Source organism: Cygnus olor, chromosome 8, assembly GCF_009769625.2.
Source record: "Cygnus olor isolate bCygOlo1 chromosome 8, bCygOlo1.pri.v2, whole genome shotgun sequence".
Taxonomy (NCBI): domain Eukaryota; kingdom Metazoa; phylum Chordata; class Aves; order Anseriformes; family Anatidae; genus Cygnus; species Cygnus olor.
In genome coordinates this window covers 11,413,207-11,431,744 of record NC_049176.1, presented here as the reverse complement: position 1 = coordinate 11,431,744, position 18,538 = coordinate 11,413,207, and the positions used below count along the sequence as shown (strand labels likewise).

General features: G+C 38.8%; 1 protein-coding gene across 13 annotated transcripts in view; it reads left to right on the top strand.

The window, feature by feature from the left end:
- CEP350 (centrosomal protein 350) overlaps window positions 1-18,538 on the top strand; it is a 74,589-nt gene that overhangs the window by 8,088 nt on the left and 47,963 nt on the right. For 11 of the 13 annotated variants that reach the window (XM_040566029.1, XM_040566030.1, XM_040566035.1 and 8 more), the window contains exons 2-9: window positions 3,693-3,778; window positions 5,429-5,472; window positions 6,363-6,477; window positions 7,200-7,332; window positions 9,569-10,185; window positions 10,719-10,829; window positions 14,784-14,897; window positions 17,897-18,040. In XM_040566029.1, the coding sequence (XP_040421963.1) occupies window positions 3,703-3,778; window positions 5,429-5,472; window positions 6,363-6,477; window positions 7,200-7,332; window positions 9,569-10,185; window positions 10,719-10,829; window positions 14,784-14,897; window positions 17,897-18,040 (1,354 nt within the window). In that variant the 5' untranslated portion in view covers window positions 3,693-3,702. Of the gene's footprint in view, window positions 1-3,690; window positions 3,779-5,428; window positions 5,473-6,362; window positions 6,478-7,199; window positions 7,333-9,568; window positions 10,186-10,718; window positions 10,830-14,783; window positions 14,898-17,896; window positions 18,041-18,538 lie in introns of all 13 variants that reach the window. The other 2 variants (XM_040566028.1, XM_040566036.1) reach the window with 2 other exon arrangements.

Here is an 18,538-nt window from a genome sequence, read left to right as displayed (position 1 = left end):
CTTCCTTTCCTTTCCTTCTGCTTGCCTGAGGATGGAACTTGTGGTGCAACACGGCTAAAACAGCAAAAAAGAACCAAAAAGCTACTTCCAGTCCTTGCCATATTCGCAGTCCACTTCACTTTACCACAGAATCCCATCGGCTTTCTGCCTGAACAAGGTAAGAAAGAGCAAGGGATGAGGAAAGGCAGATGGCTCTTCTGTTGGCACCGCAGCTTTGTGGTGGCTTAACCTGCATCAAGTGCTAGCCTCATGTATTCCCAGGCTGTAACAAAACCCCTTTTAACAGGCTTAAACATTTAAGAACATCCCTCAGAAGTCAATATTAATCATTTGTTTCCTTCCCTACCCTTAGCAAAGCTTCATCTTTTTCTTTTGTGTGATTCGTTTTCATTTGGCATCCCTTGTGTTGTAATGAGAAACAGAGTCCTGAGGAGCAGTGTTCCCTCTGCACACCGTGCTTTTTTTTGGCGTTTCGCATAACCACTAAATGTTAACAAAAACCGTGAGCAGCCTCCTGGTCACAGTCTCTGCCTTCTCTGAATCCGTATGATTCAGTTTCCTCTCCTGTTTCCTTATTTCGGTGTCATGACTTCTGAATTTCCTCTTTTGCTTGAGGTTGTGCTACCAAGAAAAAAAAATAAATTACTGAGGATACTTGAAAAACTGCACAATGAGACCACTGTACCGGTTCCTTTTCTTCCTTTTTGCTGCTTTCTGCTGGTTCTTCACAAGCTTGTTCCATTTCTCTGTCATACCTGTCTTTTTCTCCATTCTCTTTCTCATTTTGTTTTTTATGGATGCTTTCCTGTCTCTTTTCCTAGTCCTGGTTTTTATCTCTTGACATTTTTTGAGAACCTTTGCCAAGTATGTTCTATTCTCGCATTGCCCTTTCTTTTCACAAATGCTGCTCTCTTACTATATTGACTTGTTATTTTGTTACCCGCTGCTCAATGCCATCCTTGGTATGTGTAGTAAATACAATGCTCGTTTTTCTTTTTTTTTTTTTTATTTGGCCATGTGCTTCTGTTCGTTTCTGTTTCCTCCTTTCTGGTGCCATCTCATGCTCTTTCTGGTCCATCAGTCTTCAGTTTGGCTTCCCGTAGGAACTGCCTTTGTGGAAGAGAGTGGTGATTTTTATTTTATTTTTTTCTTGCAGAAGTTCAGATTATAGCCTTTTCTTGCTGGTTCCCACTTAATGTGCTCATCTGCAGCAGTGCTGCTGCACCTCCTTACATGTAGGATTTTCTGCCGTGGACAAATGAGTAAAGAGGAGAGGGGCCCGTGGCGTGGGCTTGAAATGTCAGAGCACGGTGGGGTTTGCACCTTCGCCGTTCGCTCAACCAGACTGGGCAAAGCAGCGTGCAGTGAACCTGGGCAGGCAGGCAGTCAGATAACCAGGAGATCAGGTTTGCTGAATCTGCGGTCTCCTACCTTTCGTCACAAACCTTTAAGATCCTCATGGCCTTATCCAGCCTGCAGATAACCTTTGGCTTCCACAAGTTCTTTGGAATTTCAGTTGTTGAGCTGCTTTTTGTCCAACCCCCAATCTCCTTCTTTTAAGTTATGTGTTAAATGATGATGGATCGTTCAGTTTAGAAAAAAAAATATATATATTTTTTTGAAGCAGTCATTTCAGAATGCAATTTTTACAATGTTCTTAAAGTTCTTTGTTCTTAAAGTTGTTCGTGGGACGTTTTTTGTGTTGATGTACTATGTGTTTTCAAAAATAGTTTAAACTTCCCAGTATTATTCTATGGTTAATATTAATTTCAGAGCATTTCAATGTTTAACTTGTAAATAAATCCTATAAATAGATTGCCAACTGTATCTTTATTTTCTTTTTTTCTCCCAGGCCCCTTGGCTGCACTCTTGGTAGCATTGAAGAGCCTGCTGGCTCGTTTAACTTCTGGCAGGGGCAGGGCATTGACTTACACGAGTACTTGCTTAGAAAGAAGTTGTTTTATTAATCTTTAGCAATTCAGATGGTGAGAATCAACATCGCTTGTAGGTAGATCTTGAAAAGTTAATAAATTCTTCCCTGCAAAGGAGGAGAGAGGGACATCTAAAGACCAAACCTTTATAGCTATGAATTACGTTGCGTATGAAAACTACTGCAGCGTTGGCTTCCTGAAACTGTAGACAGCTCCGGAGTTCTCAGTTCGATGTTGTGTTTCTTTTTTTCTTTCGTCTCCCCCCCAAACAGCAGCAACCTGAGTTAAGCAAAACAGCTTGGTGGAGCTCAGCAGGCTGCGCTGAAACCAGTGAGAGGCTGACCGTAGACCTGGGGCTGGCACTGCAGGTATTTGTTAGGAAAATACAGCAGGGTGCTATGTGATCGCTCCCTGGCTTTTACAGTAAGAAGCTGAGGAGCCTTTTGTAGAGCAGCGCAATGTTCGGAACTGAGGCACTGCAGCAGTACTGCTGAGCATCAGCACAGAGCGGGGAGTGATCAGTAGCACTGAGGTGTTCACAAGGCGGGTTTGCTGCTTCAGCCCGACTTGTGCTCTGCTTAGCACAGGTAAAGGGCTGGCAGCCTTTGCTCGAGTGTCAGGCTGAAAGACACAATGAATAATTCCACACATTTTTATAAATCCAGCACTCTCCTTGAAGAATTTAGGAATACATAGGGTATATTACAATACTGCATTCACAGGCCATAATAAAATAGGCTACATAGGGTTGTGTGTTTATAATAATGAGAACAATTCTAGTCCTGGATAAGTTCTCTTAAATATATTGGCAATTCAAAGGATAAGAATAAATCCCAAGTCATTACTTGAGGAGTGATAATGAAATCCCTTAAGAAATGGTTTCTTGTCCAGAAGTTCTCTTATGCTAAATTTACCTATTGGTAACGTGACGGTTTTGTCACATTTCTGTTTGGGCCAGAAACCTGATAATGGTATGATATGACATGTGCAGCAGCTCTCAAACTTGGTTCTTTATGGAAAATTCCTGCACTTTTATTAATGTTCGCTTTCTACTTCTCTAGCACAACACTTCTTTGTTCCAGTGGTGGAGAAGATAACTGAGATGATTTCCAGGGCCAGGCAGTAGCATGCTTTGCAGCATGAGTGACGTGAGACTCCAAGCTGTGGGTCTGCATGAACGAGCTCTGCAGCACCTGTCCTAAAAGCAGAATCTGCCATCTTTTGCAGTGAAAACAATAAGAAATAACTATTTCCATAAATTACCTGTCTTTTTATTTTTTGCTGGTTGTAGTGTCCTGCTGTGGGGTTCTGTTCTGTCTTCAACAGGGACAAGTGACACACTCGTCTGGCATTGGCAGAACTGAGTATTCTCCTCAAACCTTTATAGGTTCAAGCTGTATTGCCTCTGTTTCCCCTTCAAGTTCAGTATTTCAGCATTGTCATCTTCTGTTGGCTTTGCGGGAATACTTACTGCTGTGGTCTGAATTGGATGACTTCTGAGTTTCTTTTTTATCAAGTTCACTCTTATTTGCAACAAGTAAAGAAAACAAAAACAAAACCCTCTTTATCTAGAGAATTATGTGGTTTCTGAACAACTGCAGGCTGTAAACAGATTTGTAGTTTGCTACTGAATTTCTGATTTTGTTCATGATGCGGGTTTGAAATCGTATAAGGTGACTATCCGTCCTAGTGATCAAGATCATATGATCTTTAGCATATGACCTTTGATTTTTATGTGAATTTTTTTTATTTTTTTTTTAGAGAAATTGACATGATGTGGACCAACAAGTCAAATGAGGTGCCTCTACAAAGTCCAAGGCATAACCAAGCCAAGGATTCTACCAGAGGTACGGATTTTTATTTTACTTCATTGCTTTATTCTAAAAGATGTTTTATCATGACTGCTTTGAAATGTTGTGGAGTTTTTATAGACAGCATTCTTCTGCCTCAATGTGGAAGCCAAGGCCATGTGTTACACAGCTTCCTTTCTGCAGAGGTAGCAGTTTTGTACTCTGATCTGCAGAGTATTTGCTGATCTGGAGTAAGAATTGCCAGCCTGTCGTACAGTTGCCAAGATAGCACAGAGACAGATTTTTTTTTTTTTTGGACTGTTGTAGAGGGGGAGCAGTGCAGGAACAGAAATTGGGAACTGTAGTATCTTGAAAGAAGTGCCTGAGAGGCAGCTACTCCTGATTCTCTTGCTCAGTTCCAAAGTGGTAAAGAGCTAAAGGCTGTTGAAAAGCAGCAGTACATCACCACTAAGATGACTGGCAGTGTTCACGTCGCCCTGAGTTGGAGGAATCCAGTTAGCTTTTTACCGTCCTGATTAGCCTGTAATTTAGGGAGGGGGTGAGTATACTGCCATCCGTAAGAGGAAGAAGGTTCTTGTCTGGGAGAGCAGCTGAGTCACATGTTAAGTCTGTGGTTCAAGATCAAGCATATGATCGCCACTATGACAAAACTGAATGCCAGAAATTATTTTAAAAGTAGAAACAGATGAATATTTTATCTGTAAGAGGACATTATTGTTGATTGTCTCTTGAGGTAGCTTCAGTTTCTTTTCAAATTACATACATTGTGAGACTGAGGTGTTCTGTAGACACGAAGTCCTGTCTTTCAAGGACGAAGCAAAGTCTTTTCTGTGCTACTTCCCTATCCCTCCTATTCCTTGGTGTTGTTGAATCTTACCTGAAATGAAACTGGCAGTTTTGTTTTTTTTACTGTAAGGAGACTCTTATTTTTATTTTTTAACTTTCTAATACTACTATCCTCCATGGCTCCTATCCACATTAAGGTTTTGCACATTGTGTTTGTAAACCATTAGATTTTTTTTTCTTGAAAGAAAGGAACTGAAGACGTAAATAGTTTTAGAGGAAAGTACTACTGTATCCTACTGACCTTGGTTGTGCGTAGAGTTCATGCTATCTGTTAAGGTTGAGAGTTGATTAGTGCCTCCTGTTTGCTCTTCACAAGCATTACTTCTCTTTTGTTTGTAGGGTGTAGAGTTCAAAAGGGTTCTTATTCAAAATTCACGTGTTAAAAGTTTTTTGAGTAGTCTTTCAGTGACCATGTATTCGTGCTCAGTTTACTGGAGAAGAAAGGAGGGGAGAGAAACAACAACAAAAACCAAAACAACAAAAAAGTAGTTAACCTGTAGTGTAATAGGAAAATGTAAGATATTTGTGTTGGGGTAGATAACTGTCTTTACGTTATCTTTTAAACATCTTCTATAATGAATGGTAGTTTTGGTTCCAAGTGTAATAATGCATTCAACCTAACCTTCTGAACTCATTACATTTGACATTAAATACTTTATTGCTCTGTTAAGATGAATCTTGGCTGATAACAGCCTCTCACCGAGGATATTGACAGGCTGGAATTGAGTCATTTAAAGAACTTGATTAGTGAGCCAAGGAAAATTGTTTTGAAGCGATGTTTTCTTTCGTTATTTTCCATTTACTAATAAGAAATGTATTTATTTGTTTCTGCTCTCCAAGATCCAACTGCAGCACGGGCTACTTTTTCTCAGACTAAGGCTGCTGTAAGTACTTACTCTTTTTCTTACCTCTTTTCAAATCAGCTTTTGCAATAGCTTTAACTAAATGTTATTTTACTCAGTGATTTGCTGTTAGACGAGTTGAAAATTGAGCATGTGGTTGGAGTACATGCATGTTGAACAGTCCTCTATTTTGGAAAATGTTTTCCACATGCAATAGAAGAAATTTTTGTCACAACAAGCTTAGTCTTGAGTATAGTGCTACCTGCTAAGTCTCAAGTGTAGTATTACTTTACTTTCTATCTAAGAAAATGCGGAGTTCTATTTTATTTTATTTTTTAATTTTGAAAAAAACTGGGGCTCTACCAGTGTGTTTCATAATTTTTCAACTTACTTTGAGCATTAGAATTGCTGTCTTTCAGTGGGAACTTAGGTGCTTGAGAAATTGCACTGTATTTTTTAAGAAACTGACTTCAGTAAAGCCAAACAGCTTGAGTTTGGGGGGAATTCAGCTCTTTTCCAGAGCCTCGTCACTTTAAATAGCTGAGCATCAGTGTGGGGTTTTACTTGTGAAATCCTGTATCATGCTCTCTTTCTGAAAAGAGCATTATAGAACATATTCCAAGTGGAATTAATACTTCATTGACGCTATGTTAAGACTCTGAATGGCATGTTGTTATTAATTTCTTCACAACAGCCTACCTATGGAAACAAAACTATGCAGCAAAACCTAATTTAATCTTTTTAAATAAATCTTATCAATCTTACAGTTTCTGGTCATAAGGCCAGTTTTGCAGCATGAGCATTGTGAAAGTTGCTTTTGCCTGAAGTTTTATTCTTCATGAAAAATGAGGAAAAAATTGTCACATTAGGAGAAAATACTTGTGGTTTAAAAATTGAAAACTATTCTTACATGTATTATCTTCAAATTCTAGCTACGTCATATAGAGAACAAGTTGGAAATAGCTCCCACCAGCACAGCTGTGTTTGATTCTGTCATGGATGCCAAGAAGCCCTCTGCTAGCGCAAGCAGGAAAATAAGCAGAAAGGGTATGTATTATTTAGGATATAGCATGCAAGGCAGGGTAAAGCCACTGCATTCTGGGAAGACTTGTTTTTTTTTTCCCCCCTTCCTTCATGCACCCAAGTTGTCTCCTGATTATAATCTTTACTGATGAAAGACTAATTGCCCAGGAGAAACTAATGTTTTCTTAGCTTGGGAAAGAAGGTGTGCTAACATAGTCATCTGGCTGTAGGGAGTGACAGGACTCGCCCGTTGCTGTGACTGCTTGTCGCATCCAGATACTTCATGAGGGTCTTTGGATAACAGTTGTATATGCCTATGTTTACACTGGAGAAGCTGTTTATATTTTTAGTCTTTGTCAACTCTTATACCCTGTATGAGTGCTGATCTGATACTTTATTTTGTTTTAACATCAACTTTTTAGAACATCCTGGTAATGCTGGTTTTTCTACAGTGCGTGTGGCAGACTGACCTCTAGTGGCAGCACCACCAGCATCCATAGGTTTAATTACTTCTAATTAATGTTTAAGAATTATTTTCTCTCTTTAAATATCATTGCTTCAAGCATGTGCTAGCTTGTTTCTAGTTCCTGTGATCAAATTGTTGAAAGAGAAAGGGAGTACTTCAGATGCTATTCTGCTGCTTGCTCACCCCCCAAAACTTTTTGCTTAATTGTTCATCCCTGAAAGTTTTCTCCTTGTGGAGAGGAGATCGGCATATATAGACGATTTTCTGGTTTCTGCTCCAGCTTCCCGGTCCTCCAGCCAAACTAAATCAAGCAAGGAGAAGTCCTCACGCAGCCCTCTTCGAGCGACAACCCTTGAAAGCAATGTGAAGAAAAGCAACCGTGTGGAATTTCGTGAACCGTTGGCTTCATACAGGTTAGTGCTGGGACAACTGACTGTTAAAATATGCTCAGATCAGAATTAACTTAATTCTGATGTTTCTGAATGTAACTCAGAAATTGATTTGCTTACTCCCCTCGCCCACCCACATGAGCAGCATGTTGTGTTGAACAAAAGTTTATTCATTTTTTAGAAATGTTACAAATTTACTTTTTGTTCAGAGAATGAGTTTAAAGTCAAATGTGTTGAACTGGGGCCATCTCGTCAAGCTAACAGTGGCCTGATACATTTCTTAAGTTAAGTTATAAGGTTTATAAGAAGGACCAAAAAGATTATTTCCTCATGCTTTTCCAGCTTTATTTCATCAGTTCTTTAGCACGTGTTTCCAAATGTATTACCATAGGACAGTGTGGAACAAGAATGTAGTACAAAAGGTGCATTTAGTTTGGTGTGTGTCTATGCGCATCACCCAAAAACTAGTCACTTAAGGAATAAGAACAGCTGGATCAAGGAGAAAAGCGGCTGAGGATATTGCAGGCCATAGAACATGGTGGGGTGTGAGGAAAGAAAGAAACTACAGCAAGCCTGTTTTTCCCTACATGTTAAGTACTGTACTGCTTCTGTAAGCTACTATAGGATGCTTCAAAAACTTTCAGAAAGAAAGAGAACCTGCAGCAGAAACAAACTGATTATAACTTGCTATTACATCAGAGTTTAGAAGACTTTTACTGCGCCTTCTTCAACTCCTTGGGTTTTATAAGCACAGGCCTTATTCCTGATGAATAGCTTGATTGGGTTGGTAATACCTTTTGGATGGATTTGAACACATACTCAGCATTTTTTGTGCTAAGTCTTCTCTCAGTGAAGTCGAATTGCTGCCGACTGAATAGAATTGGAACAGTAGTGGTGTTTTTTCTTTTTTAAATTCCTCTACATCTCTATCAATAATTGTTAACCTTCCTCCTAAGTTTTGGTCTCCTGTTTCACTTCTCGTGTGAGTTGTTCTTCTTTCCTTTCATGGGAGGCTGATTTGGATCAGTTGTGTCATCTTGGGACAGTTTTGTTAATTGAACAACTCTGGTGTGTACCCTACTGGACTAACTCATACACATGAGTTACTTGTTTTAAAAACACTTAATGAAATTAACAGACATCAGGGAAAACAGGAAAATGAAAGCAGGTAGACTCATGCAATTATACTAAATTGAAAAGAATAATTTTCTTATAGTATGAAGACTGTGTGGCATTGGGGGGGGATTAATTTGGGGATTAGCATCAAAGCTGCTACATTAACACGTTACTTCTCATCTGACTACAGCCTGTGGTAGATGCTTAGGTCGTGCATAGGAAAACAAAAACAGTGGTTAGAAAAATCTGTATATAATATTTATTTTTGCCGGTGAAATTCTGTGCAATTAAACCACTCAAATTTTATAGTTATGTTGATTGGTAATGCTTACTGCACTATGTGACAAAAATGTGCAGCAAGAGAGACAATTTCACGAGTGCAGTATTAAGGAGTTGCTTAAACGAGTTCTGTAAACATAGCTGTTGAAGGAGCAAGCCAGCTAGCTTAGATGCTGGATACTCACCTCTGGAGCCCCACATCAGTAAAAATATTAAATACGTTTTTGTCCTAACAGCATATGCGTCTCCAGTCTATTAAACAGTTTGTTTTTTACTGCAAAAAATGCCAAGAGATACTTAGCTTGCTGAACTTCTCTGTTCTCAGTAACATTTACATTTGTTGCAATACAGACAGTTTACTCTGAAGGTGGTGTGAGTGGCTAGCCTTTTTAATGCTCAAATACGGGGCAGGGGTCTTTGTGCAATTTATTTGTTTTCTCAACTAACGAGCATGCTTTCAAGGAACTGTGCATGGGTGCACTGCTCTGTTTTAGAGAACATATGTTAATGAGGCTTGTCATTTAAGTTGTGCACTTGGCTTTTATTTAAAGCTTTTTTTTTGTTTAATTAAAGGGTGATGTCACTGCTTCCTGATTTTTTTTTCTTTGTGCCCTAATTCAGGTTTTCAATTTTATATATATAGTCCTGTTCAGAGAGTGCAGAAAGTACTTTAAATTTTGAACAGAAACTTCTTTTGGTTTTGTCAGACTTGCTTTATTAAATATATCATGCTCAAACTTTAAAACAACTTGCCTTTAAAGTGGAGACAAGTCATTCATTCAGTTGATGAGCATGCTTATAGGTGGCTTGGAAGGTCCTACAGTTGTGCTTCTGATGGTGAAGTTTTTCTTCCTTTTTATTACAGCAGGGATCCATACATTTCTCTGTCGTATCACGGTTCCAGCCAATTGGAGGCCAAGCAACTTCTGTCTAGTTTGGACTTCAGTGAAGCAGAAGGGAAGACTGAAGTAACGGGCCGTATGATACATGACAGAGATGAACGAGATCTACACAGCAGAGATTTTGAAAGCCCGTCATCTTCTGCTGCAGATGAGACTGTTGTTAGGTATTTGAATGACCGACCAGCAATTGATGCTTTGCAAAATGGGGCATTTCTTAAAGCTGCCACACCTCCAAGATTGGAAGAGGAAAAAACTAGTGGCTCCAGAGGAGATGAGTGTAGCACTAAAACTCCTCTGAGTAACACGTCCCAGGACAGTGAACTGAAAGTGTCTTCCCCTTCTACCATGAGTACTTCTAGTGCTCATAGGCTGGAAATCTTGAAACGGCGGCAGCATGATGCTAAGTTGGAGAAGCTGAAGGAGCGGATTCGAAAGCAGTGGGAGCATTCTGAAGAGCTGGGTGGCAGAGGACAACACTCAGGATATGCTGAGCAACCTGTAGTGATCACAAATGTGGAGAATGCTGTTACTCCCAAAGTGAGGAAAGTGGCAGCTGCACCTGCTGCTCCAGCATACAAAGGTATGGAGGCACAGAATCCCCCTGTTAGTTATTCATGGTGAAGGAGCGAAGATCAAGTAGTACAGCAACATGTCAGAGCATGGAAATGAACCACTGCTGTGTTTGGGCCGTACAGGAGTGGATAGAATGGTATGCTCACAAATACGGTCAGGAAAGCAAAGAAGTTCTTGTCACTCTATGGAAGTGTGAAATCCTTCAAAATTCTTCCTGTCGTCTTACAAATTACTATAAAAAGTAACGTTGCTGTATTACTATTTGGATTTATTTTGATACATTTTTTACATTCCAAGGTGTTAGTAACACTTTATAGACTGAGGAAGCCTTTAGCATTTTTAGTAAGTCTTTTCTTCATCCAGTCTGCTGTTTTTGAACTATGAGTAGGCAGCAGACAGGTATATTGCTTTCTTTTAATTTATTATTAGAAATTCAAGTAGTTATTTTCTTACATGGGAATTTCTCACTCTCTTCATCCCCCAAAATATTTATTTACATCTTAAACAGTTATTTTAAACTCTTAAATTGTTTACTTTCAGGTTTCAATCCTGCTGAAACAAAGATTCGCACTCCAGATGGGAAGATCTGGCATGAGGAAGAATTTCACATTAGTCGGGAGCTGTATAGAGATATAGCACTCCAGTTAACAGGTGATATGCAAACTGCATTTATTAAGCTACACAGCCTTCTCTAAGAGGCAGAGACATTTATTTGGCACAAGTCTACAAAGTCATGGAAACAAAAACAAAAACAACAACAACAAGAAAAAGAAACAATGAGTGTTAAATACATTGTACTTCTCTTCATAGGAGGGGTAACTTGTTGAATGATAACAAGAAAAATCCTTCTCCATCTTTTTCTAATTAAAATATTTTAATAGAAAATCAATACTGAAAAGAATCAAGTGATAGCCATCTCTGAAACAGGAATTTTAAAAAGTCTTTAATAAAACAATTTTTGTTTAATTTCGTGACTTTATACGTGTTTGCATGAATGAATTCGATTTCCTGTTGAAAAGGACAAAACAAAACACTTCTGATTTTGGTGAGACCTTTGGATTGTCTCATGGGAAGAACTCTGACATTTTTTGCCATTTTTAACACCATTAGAGTGATATGTGGACTGTATACAGTATGTTGAAGCCTGAATCCTGCTTCCTTCAGTGTAGTGTTAAATTGTCAGTCCTGAAGCTACTGGGGGAATTGTTAGTACAGCAGTGGTTTAGTTGGAGTGCAGAGGTAGGTAAAGGGAGAGAGAGGACATCTGCTGTGGAAAGTGTCTGGGATCAGCTTGTTTAAAGTGCAGTAGGTAGCCTGCATTAAAGGGTTATGTCTTCAGCTATATCTGGGGATGAGATTATATGGCACTAGGTTGATTTGATGTCTCTGGCCTTGCAGAATTTAAGTGCTTTTGTATGAGAATAATCCAAATCTTGAAGTTCTTGGAGAAATTTGCGTCCCAGAGTTTTGTACACAAAGACTTTTTTTTTTTAGAGGCTCTCCATGGATTCCAGAAAACAGAACGTTCAGCTCTGTCCAGCTTTCTTTCAAAGTGTTTGGGTCCTCTGAATGGACCCAAGAAGAAAGTAAGATTTCTGTTCTGCAGAGGCTATTAGGATAACTACTGTGGTGTTATTTAACTACAGCTCCCCTAAGAAGGGTGAATACAGGTATAGCAGATAGAGACGTAAGAAACCTTTTAAATAACCCAGATTTTATTCCCTCTACAACTTTGTCATCTTTGGTAAGGCTTGATTGAAATACGGGAGGAGGGACTGTGTAGTTTTGCAGTGGTAAATTAACAGACCATTACCACTGGAGTTTATTCCATGTGAAAGTGTGGGAAGGAGTGTTGAATACTAAAAGCTTAGAAAATTGTTACTCATTCCTCTTTACTTGATGACCTTTTGCAAAGCATTAAATACTGTTGTGGGAGATTGGATACACAGGAAGAAGGATTTTATTTATTTTTTTTTAAGTGATGAGCTTATTTAGCAGCACAGGATTTTGATGCTTAAAACTGAGCAAAGATTATAAAAATTGCTGCAATTTCCTTTAAAGTTAAGCTGCTAAAAGACCAGAGATGTAACACATGCTTTATGTTTTCAGATTTACTGCTCTAAGACCCAATCTTTATTCATTTTTCACTCTGGAAAACTGTAGTACCACTGACAGCTCTTTTCTCTAAGTAATCTATAGTAGGATACCCAAGTGGCTTTTTGATTTGCTGGACTGGTTACAGCAAAGAGCTGTAAGGTTGAATTGCTTTTGACTGACTAAGCTGGGGGGAAGGGGTAGAGATCAGATGAATAAAAAGGGAGGGAACGGCAAATAACATCCCCTGAGAACCTCTAGTTTTGAAGCTTAAGAGTTTGCTTATTACATATTAAAAAATAACTTTTCACATTGATGAAAACATATTTAAAATTAGAGGAAAATGCAATGCTATTGTAAAGCTATAGGTGTCTTTTTGTATGCTGATAGTGTAGTGGCTCATATGGAAATGATTAGACTTCAGTTTTGTTTTGCTTGTACAACTTGAGATTTTCTTTCTCGGTTTTGCTGAAACAAAGATTCTGATACTGAGGTACCAACAATTTTTTTCTGGAATCATTCAGAAAAAAGTTCAGAAGGGACAGCCACTCCTTTTCAATAAAATAATTCTGCAAATACTCTGTCCAGCATTAGCTCATGTGTTTAATGCCAAATTTCTTAAATTTTTAATCTATGCTAGCTTTTTTCTTAGTTTTGGCAAGCATAATACGAATGGTTCGTGAGCTCTTTATAGAAATCTGAATTTTTGAAGTTTTGTTATGTCCAGTTAAGAGATCCAGTTAAAAAGGTAGGCATTCGGATCATGTTTTCAAAAGACACCTGTCTGCAAAAGGAACAAGCTGTGTGTATGTTCAGCCATATGCCTGTTGTGATGCCATGTGTAGAACAGCTGTAGTGGAATGTGTCTCCTTTATGACCTGAGGAGATTATATTGAATAGCTGATTCCGAGTAATCAAATGCTGGAGGTGCACATAATATGTACTGTAAATGTATTTTTAGCCTCTAGAATTATCTATCCATGAGTTAATTCTGTAATAAAGTTACAGCAAGTGGACTTTTGGGTGTGTATAGTCACTTAGATTGAAACTATTCCATCATCTCTAGTGCTTAAATAAGCTATAAGATTTCTAATACCTGCAGAAGCACTGTTATTTTCTGCAATGAGTTTTTTACATGTTAGCACAGACCACGCAGAGTATCTTTACCAGTTAGGCTGAAGGATATTATATTGATCCCAGGATTCCAATAATTCCGTCTTCAAGATGTTGTCTCCGTAATTCAAGATGTTCAGAATTGGCGTCACTGAACAAAATTGCTGTAATACGAATAGAGTGAGTGGGAAGCAGCTTGTAGTTTCCTGATATCAGGAAGGAACTGTCTGGCACTGAGAGAGGTGAGGAGACAGAATAGATTTCTTCAAGTGCAGTCACTGAGGCCTCTGGTACTTGATGCATTGATTCTCTCTTCCCTGTGCTTGTTGTCAGGCTCGAAGATAAATGGAAAATTGGTAGGGAAAGGATATAGAGGGGGAGAAAGAGTCCTCAAATTCCCTTTAGTATCACCTGTTGTTCTGTCTCTGATTCTTCCTATGGGTCTCCATCGGAGTGGTTTCAGCTGAAATTAGAGGCTATAAAAGCTGGTATTGGCATCGAATTGATAAAACTTCATCTTGATCCGTGTTGGATAGAGGAGCAAAACAATAATAATAGTGGCCATGGCATTTCTTAGATACAGTCTGGTTTTACTGGGATTAGGAGAAGTATCTTGCCCGCTGTGGACTGCTGAGACTGAATGTACAGCTTGCCTGTCCTTCCTGAGCTCTGCTCATTTTTGCTTTCTCCTTGCGGCAGCTGGGAAACCCAGTCAGTGGGGTAGTGACTGAGCCACATCCGATTTTCCTTTTTCTGTGTAAAACTGTAAAAACATGGTAAAATGACTTTATTTTGATAAGTGTTCTTGGCATCTCTAAAGCCTAAAACCTCATGGTGTCATAAATGAGGGCTTCAGTGATACAGAATAGTTCTGCATCATTGGGTGAATTCTGCAGCAAATGTTGCAGGAAGAGCACACGGGTGTCCTGTCTCACACTGCGGCTCAGAGGCAGCGAGCAGATGTGCTCTCATGCGTTAATGTGGAGGCAGCAGCCTGGGTACTTCAGCAGTGAAGGAACTGGGTGTTCTTACGGAACGTGAATGCTCTAAAATGGAATGGTTATAGTAGAAGAGAACAAAGAATTGTTCCTAACTGTCAAAATAGCATTTGAGATGGAAAATGAATTTTGTAAAGATCTATTACAGCTTTGCTGTGGCTTCATTGTGTTCCAGTGCATAGGTAAACAATACTTGATTCAATATTTTCGTGCTATAAGAATACCAAAATGCTGGGCTGGGAGTAGTTGATCTCAGTATATGATCTGGGAAAGTCAGTGTTTCTCTGAGTATTGTGTTTCTCTGAGCTTCACTTCTTCAAGCTAAATGTTGAGGCAAGCTTGCCATTATATGTTCTTTCCCATGAGATATCATCACTCAACAGCTCTTGTTTATTTTTAGAGGATTCAACAATGAAAGAAAAACCTTGTGAGAGAAACAAAGAGAGAAAAGCAACCAGACCAGTGCGGAAAGTTCAAAAACTGACGCGATCGGCAAGTCCAGAGTCCAAACAAGGTGACTAGCTCTAGGCTGTTGTGTGTGCTTCAGAGATGAGTTTTGTCTCAAGAAATAAAGAGAAATCAAGCCTCTTGCTTTCAATTCCTTTGCAGATGTGCGAAAATGTTGTGTAGATTGTATGATGCATTGAAGATGTGTATGTTCGTGTTCCCTTGGTTGTGTGTGCTTGTTTAATTCTTGGATTATTTTAACTTTGTACCTTTCCACTTACTGTTTAGACCTTATGGAAACTGCTGGTGAGCGTATCTTTCTCAGGGGATATCCTGAGGTGTCTGTCAGGCCAATGCAGACGAAAAGTAGCAGTAGCTTTGTCTTGGATCCTGCTTCTGTTTTGTGTGGAAACTTGTTATTGCCTGCCCTACAGCTCTGTGAATAATACCGAGCAGAGGAATGGAGATGGTACCAAAATGCTAGGACTTGGAGAAGGGGTAGGGATGGAGCCAGTGGGTCTTGCTGAGTTGCCCTCTCAGCGAGGATGCTATTCTCGTATATGATTTCTCCTGATTTGTCAGTCAGGAAGCAAAGAACAAGATTCCTTCTGGTTCTTCTCTGGCTTGGTGCTCTGTTGCTCTTCCATACCCTGTGTCAGATTGTTGCTGTCCTTCAGTTCTGGTTTGGCCTGTTCTTGGCTGTTTCAGTTAGTGAACGATGTACAAGTACATTCCCTGACAAATCTTACAGATCTTGGTATGTGAAAAGAAATGTGTATTTCTTTTACCAGCTAAGGTGTGTGGTGTTCTTTATAAATTATCACTGTTGTAGTATGTTACCACTGTATATTAAGTAAAACAGAATTCTTTAGAGGAGGTCATGTGAGCAGGTTACGGTAAAGTAATGTCTTATAGTAGGAAATGAAATTAACTGGACATGGAATCTGTCAGTGCTTCTTAGTTTTCCAATTATGCTAATTTTTGATATTGTAAGTAACAAAGAGAATCAGGAAGACTTCATCTGCTTCATATTTGGTTTGAATTCCCATATAAAGTAAGCAGTTATGAATGCAATCACACTATGGAGTAATTTTGTTCTTTAAATACGTGCAAGGTTAGTTGTCACTTGCACCTCTTAAGGTTTTATATTTCTCTTTATGTACAACGACCCATAATCCGTAAATGTTTTATTGAAGAAGGCCTGTTAAAAAAAGGGTACTTTAAAAGGAATAAACTATTGCAGAAGGGTTTTGAGAGTGAATATGCATTTTTGCACACTGTAAGTCATTGAGCTGCATGCAGGTATTTTGTTTTGATAGGAAACAGAAAATTAGCAGTCAGTATGCTGATCAATTAATTCGTAAGGAAATGTACTACACCAATGTAAGTATTTGTGACAGTCCCAAAGGAGGGAGGAGAGATTGTCACAAGTTTTAATGGTATTGATTATCCTCTGTAGTGGATTAAATGTGAACCAGATTTAAGTGGCATATCAGTGGTGATCCGTCCTTCTCCAGCCACAGTAAGAAACTGCTTAACATAGCCAAGGCTATAAATAGCCACAGCTCATGTTCTGCTCTGTTAGCTTGTTTTAGGTCGAACAGCTGACGAAGTGGAAGATGAGACTCCACACTGCCTTTTTAAATGCGCACAGAAGTAATTGAGAATTACAGGTCAGGCAAGAGAAGCCCTTTGGCTGATGAATCTCTTTGAGAGAGTCCTGTAGTGACATATTTCTAGTAACAGATTTATAAAATACTCAGATTCTAATTTACAATGCAAGTGAAAAGGGCTGTTAGTAAATTAATAGTGGGTTACAGACTCCTTACTGAACAGATTTTCTGGCTTAAAAAAAAAAAAGTGGGGGATGAAGGGAGAGGAAAAAGATTGAGGACTCTGATTGCCAAAGCACTATTGATCTGGTCTCCTGGATTTCACTTTAAGTTGCTTTGGTACCATGTCTTCAAACTCCTGTAGGGTCCTGGAGAACAATCATTTCTTGTTTGTCTGTTGTGTTCAAGCTGTAGCAAATGAGCTTAGGCAATCCTGGTAGGGACAAAAACTGAAATTGAATGGTTAGAGATCAACAGCAAATAAGGTATTCAAGTTAGGTATCTTTCTAGCAATAAAATATTTCGGAGTGGTCTGAAGTAGTTTATTAATACTTTACTCTTTTATTTGATGCTTTTCTCCAAAGTGCTTTAAGACATTTCAAAACATGATTAATAATATTTGAAGTTAGTGGTAGGAAAGATGAGATGAATGAACTTAGCATTAATACTAAGTGTAGATACTCCAGTACCAATTTTTCTATTTGAATTATATGTAGTATGATAAATAATACTAATACCATTGTGATTGGGTTTATGCCATCTGCAAAGCAGCCTGTTGTGAATTAACTACCAGCTAGTAGGGTAATATCTCATTTTTTTTCAGTCAAGGTACGGAAGTGTCAGCTAGAGGATAGTGAATTAGCATTATGTAAGACAACTGCTGCTCAGTATTTTTTAACCTCCTCACAAGACACCTATCTCAGCAATTATCTGTAGAAATCTCTCTTTCGAGTTCTTTCTAGGAAGTGCTTCATCTTCATGTTAAAAAGATATTAGCTTTGTTCTTTACCCTCGACTTTTGTATTTGTTCCTATTAGAACATTTTAGATCCTCTGTCTTTTTTTTATTGACTTTATTTTCCTGTCTTAAGTGGAGATGAACAGCAGCTTCTCAGTCCTCTACAAATGTCTCTCCCAGGTAACATTTGCTTGTAAGTTTTAGGCCTATATAACCCTTTTTCTTTTTTAGTTGGGTTTCATAAGGCTGTAATGTTCTGCAGCATATTTTGGGTTTTCACGCTGTGTTATGTTTAGGCAGGAAGCACTGATAGTTGTGTGATTCAGCTGTTGGGTGTCTTCATGGTACATTGTTATCATGGCCACTTAACTGTAGCTGTACCATGTACACAGAATTAAATGGTACAGTAATGATTGACAGTTGCAAGAAATACTGCTTTTTGATACATTGGAAAATCCATCTTGTGGTTGAATTTTATTTATTATTTATTATGCAGGTGGAAACTATGTAATAAGTGCATCTTCCTGGCGGGAGGGACAAAGGCTAGTAAAAAAGATACTGGGTCCAGCTCCCAGAATAGAACAGGACAGAAGAGCTGTGTCTAGTGACAGAACAGGACGAGAGAGAGCTGCTAAGTCTGGTGAGTTGTACTGTACTTTATCACTGTGCTTTTTTCATTGTTCTTAATTTATTGTATAACTTTGCATGTCTGCAGAATTATATAGATGCCTGATATGGAGTGTAATTGGTTTCTTATTAAAATAACTCTATTTTTAACTTGGGGGCATCCAAGGGGAGAATTGTATTCACATCCATGCATAACCTCTCTCTGGGTGGATTCTGAACTTTTCTCGGTGCCATAGGAAGTCAGCCCTGCCCATGCAATTGACCTGCAGCACATGCTGTGAAGGTACTCAGGAGCTCTGAGAAAGATAAGATATAGGTTGCAACCAGAAAAAACAGACCACTTGCACTCTCTTTGCCTCTTGAGGCTAGTGAGGAAAGGAATGGCTAGAAGTGGTCCACAGACCAGATGAATTTTCCAGATGTGCTGCATAGAATACTCAAGCTATGATTGGACATCTCCTCCTTTTAAAGGAATGATGGTTCTTCTTGATATCTTCTAGATACTGTATAA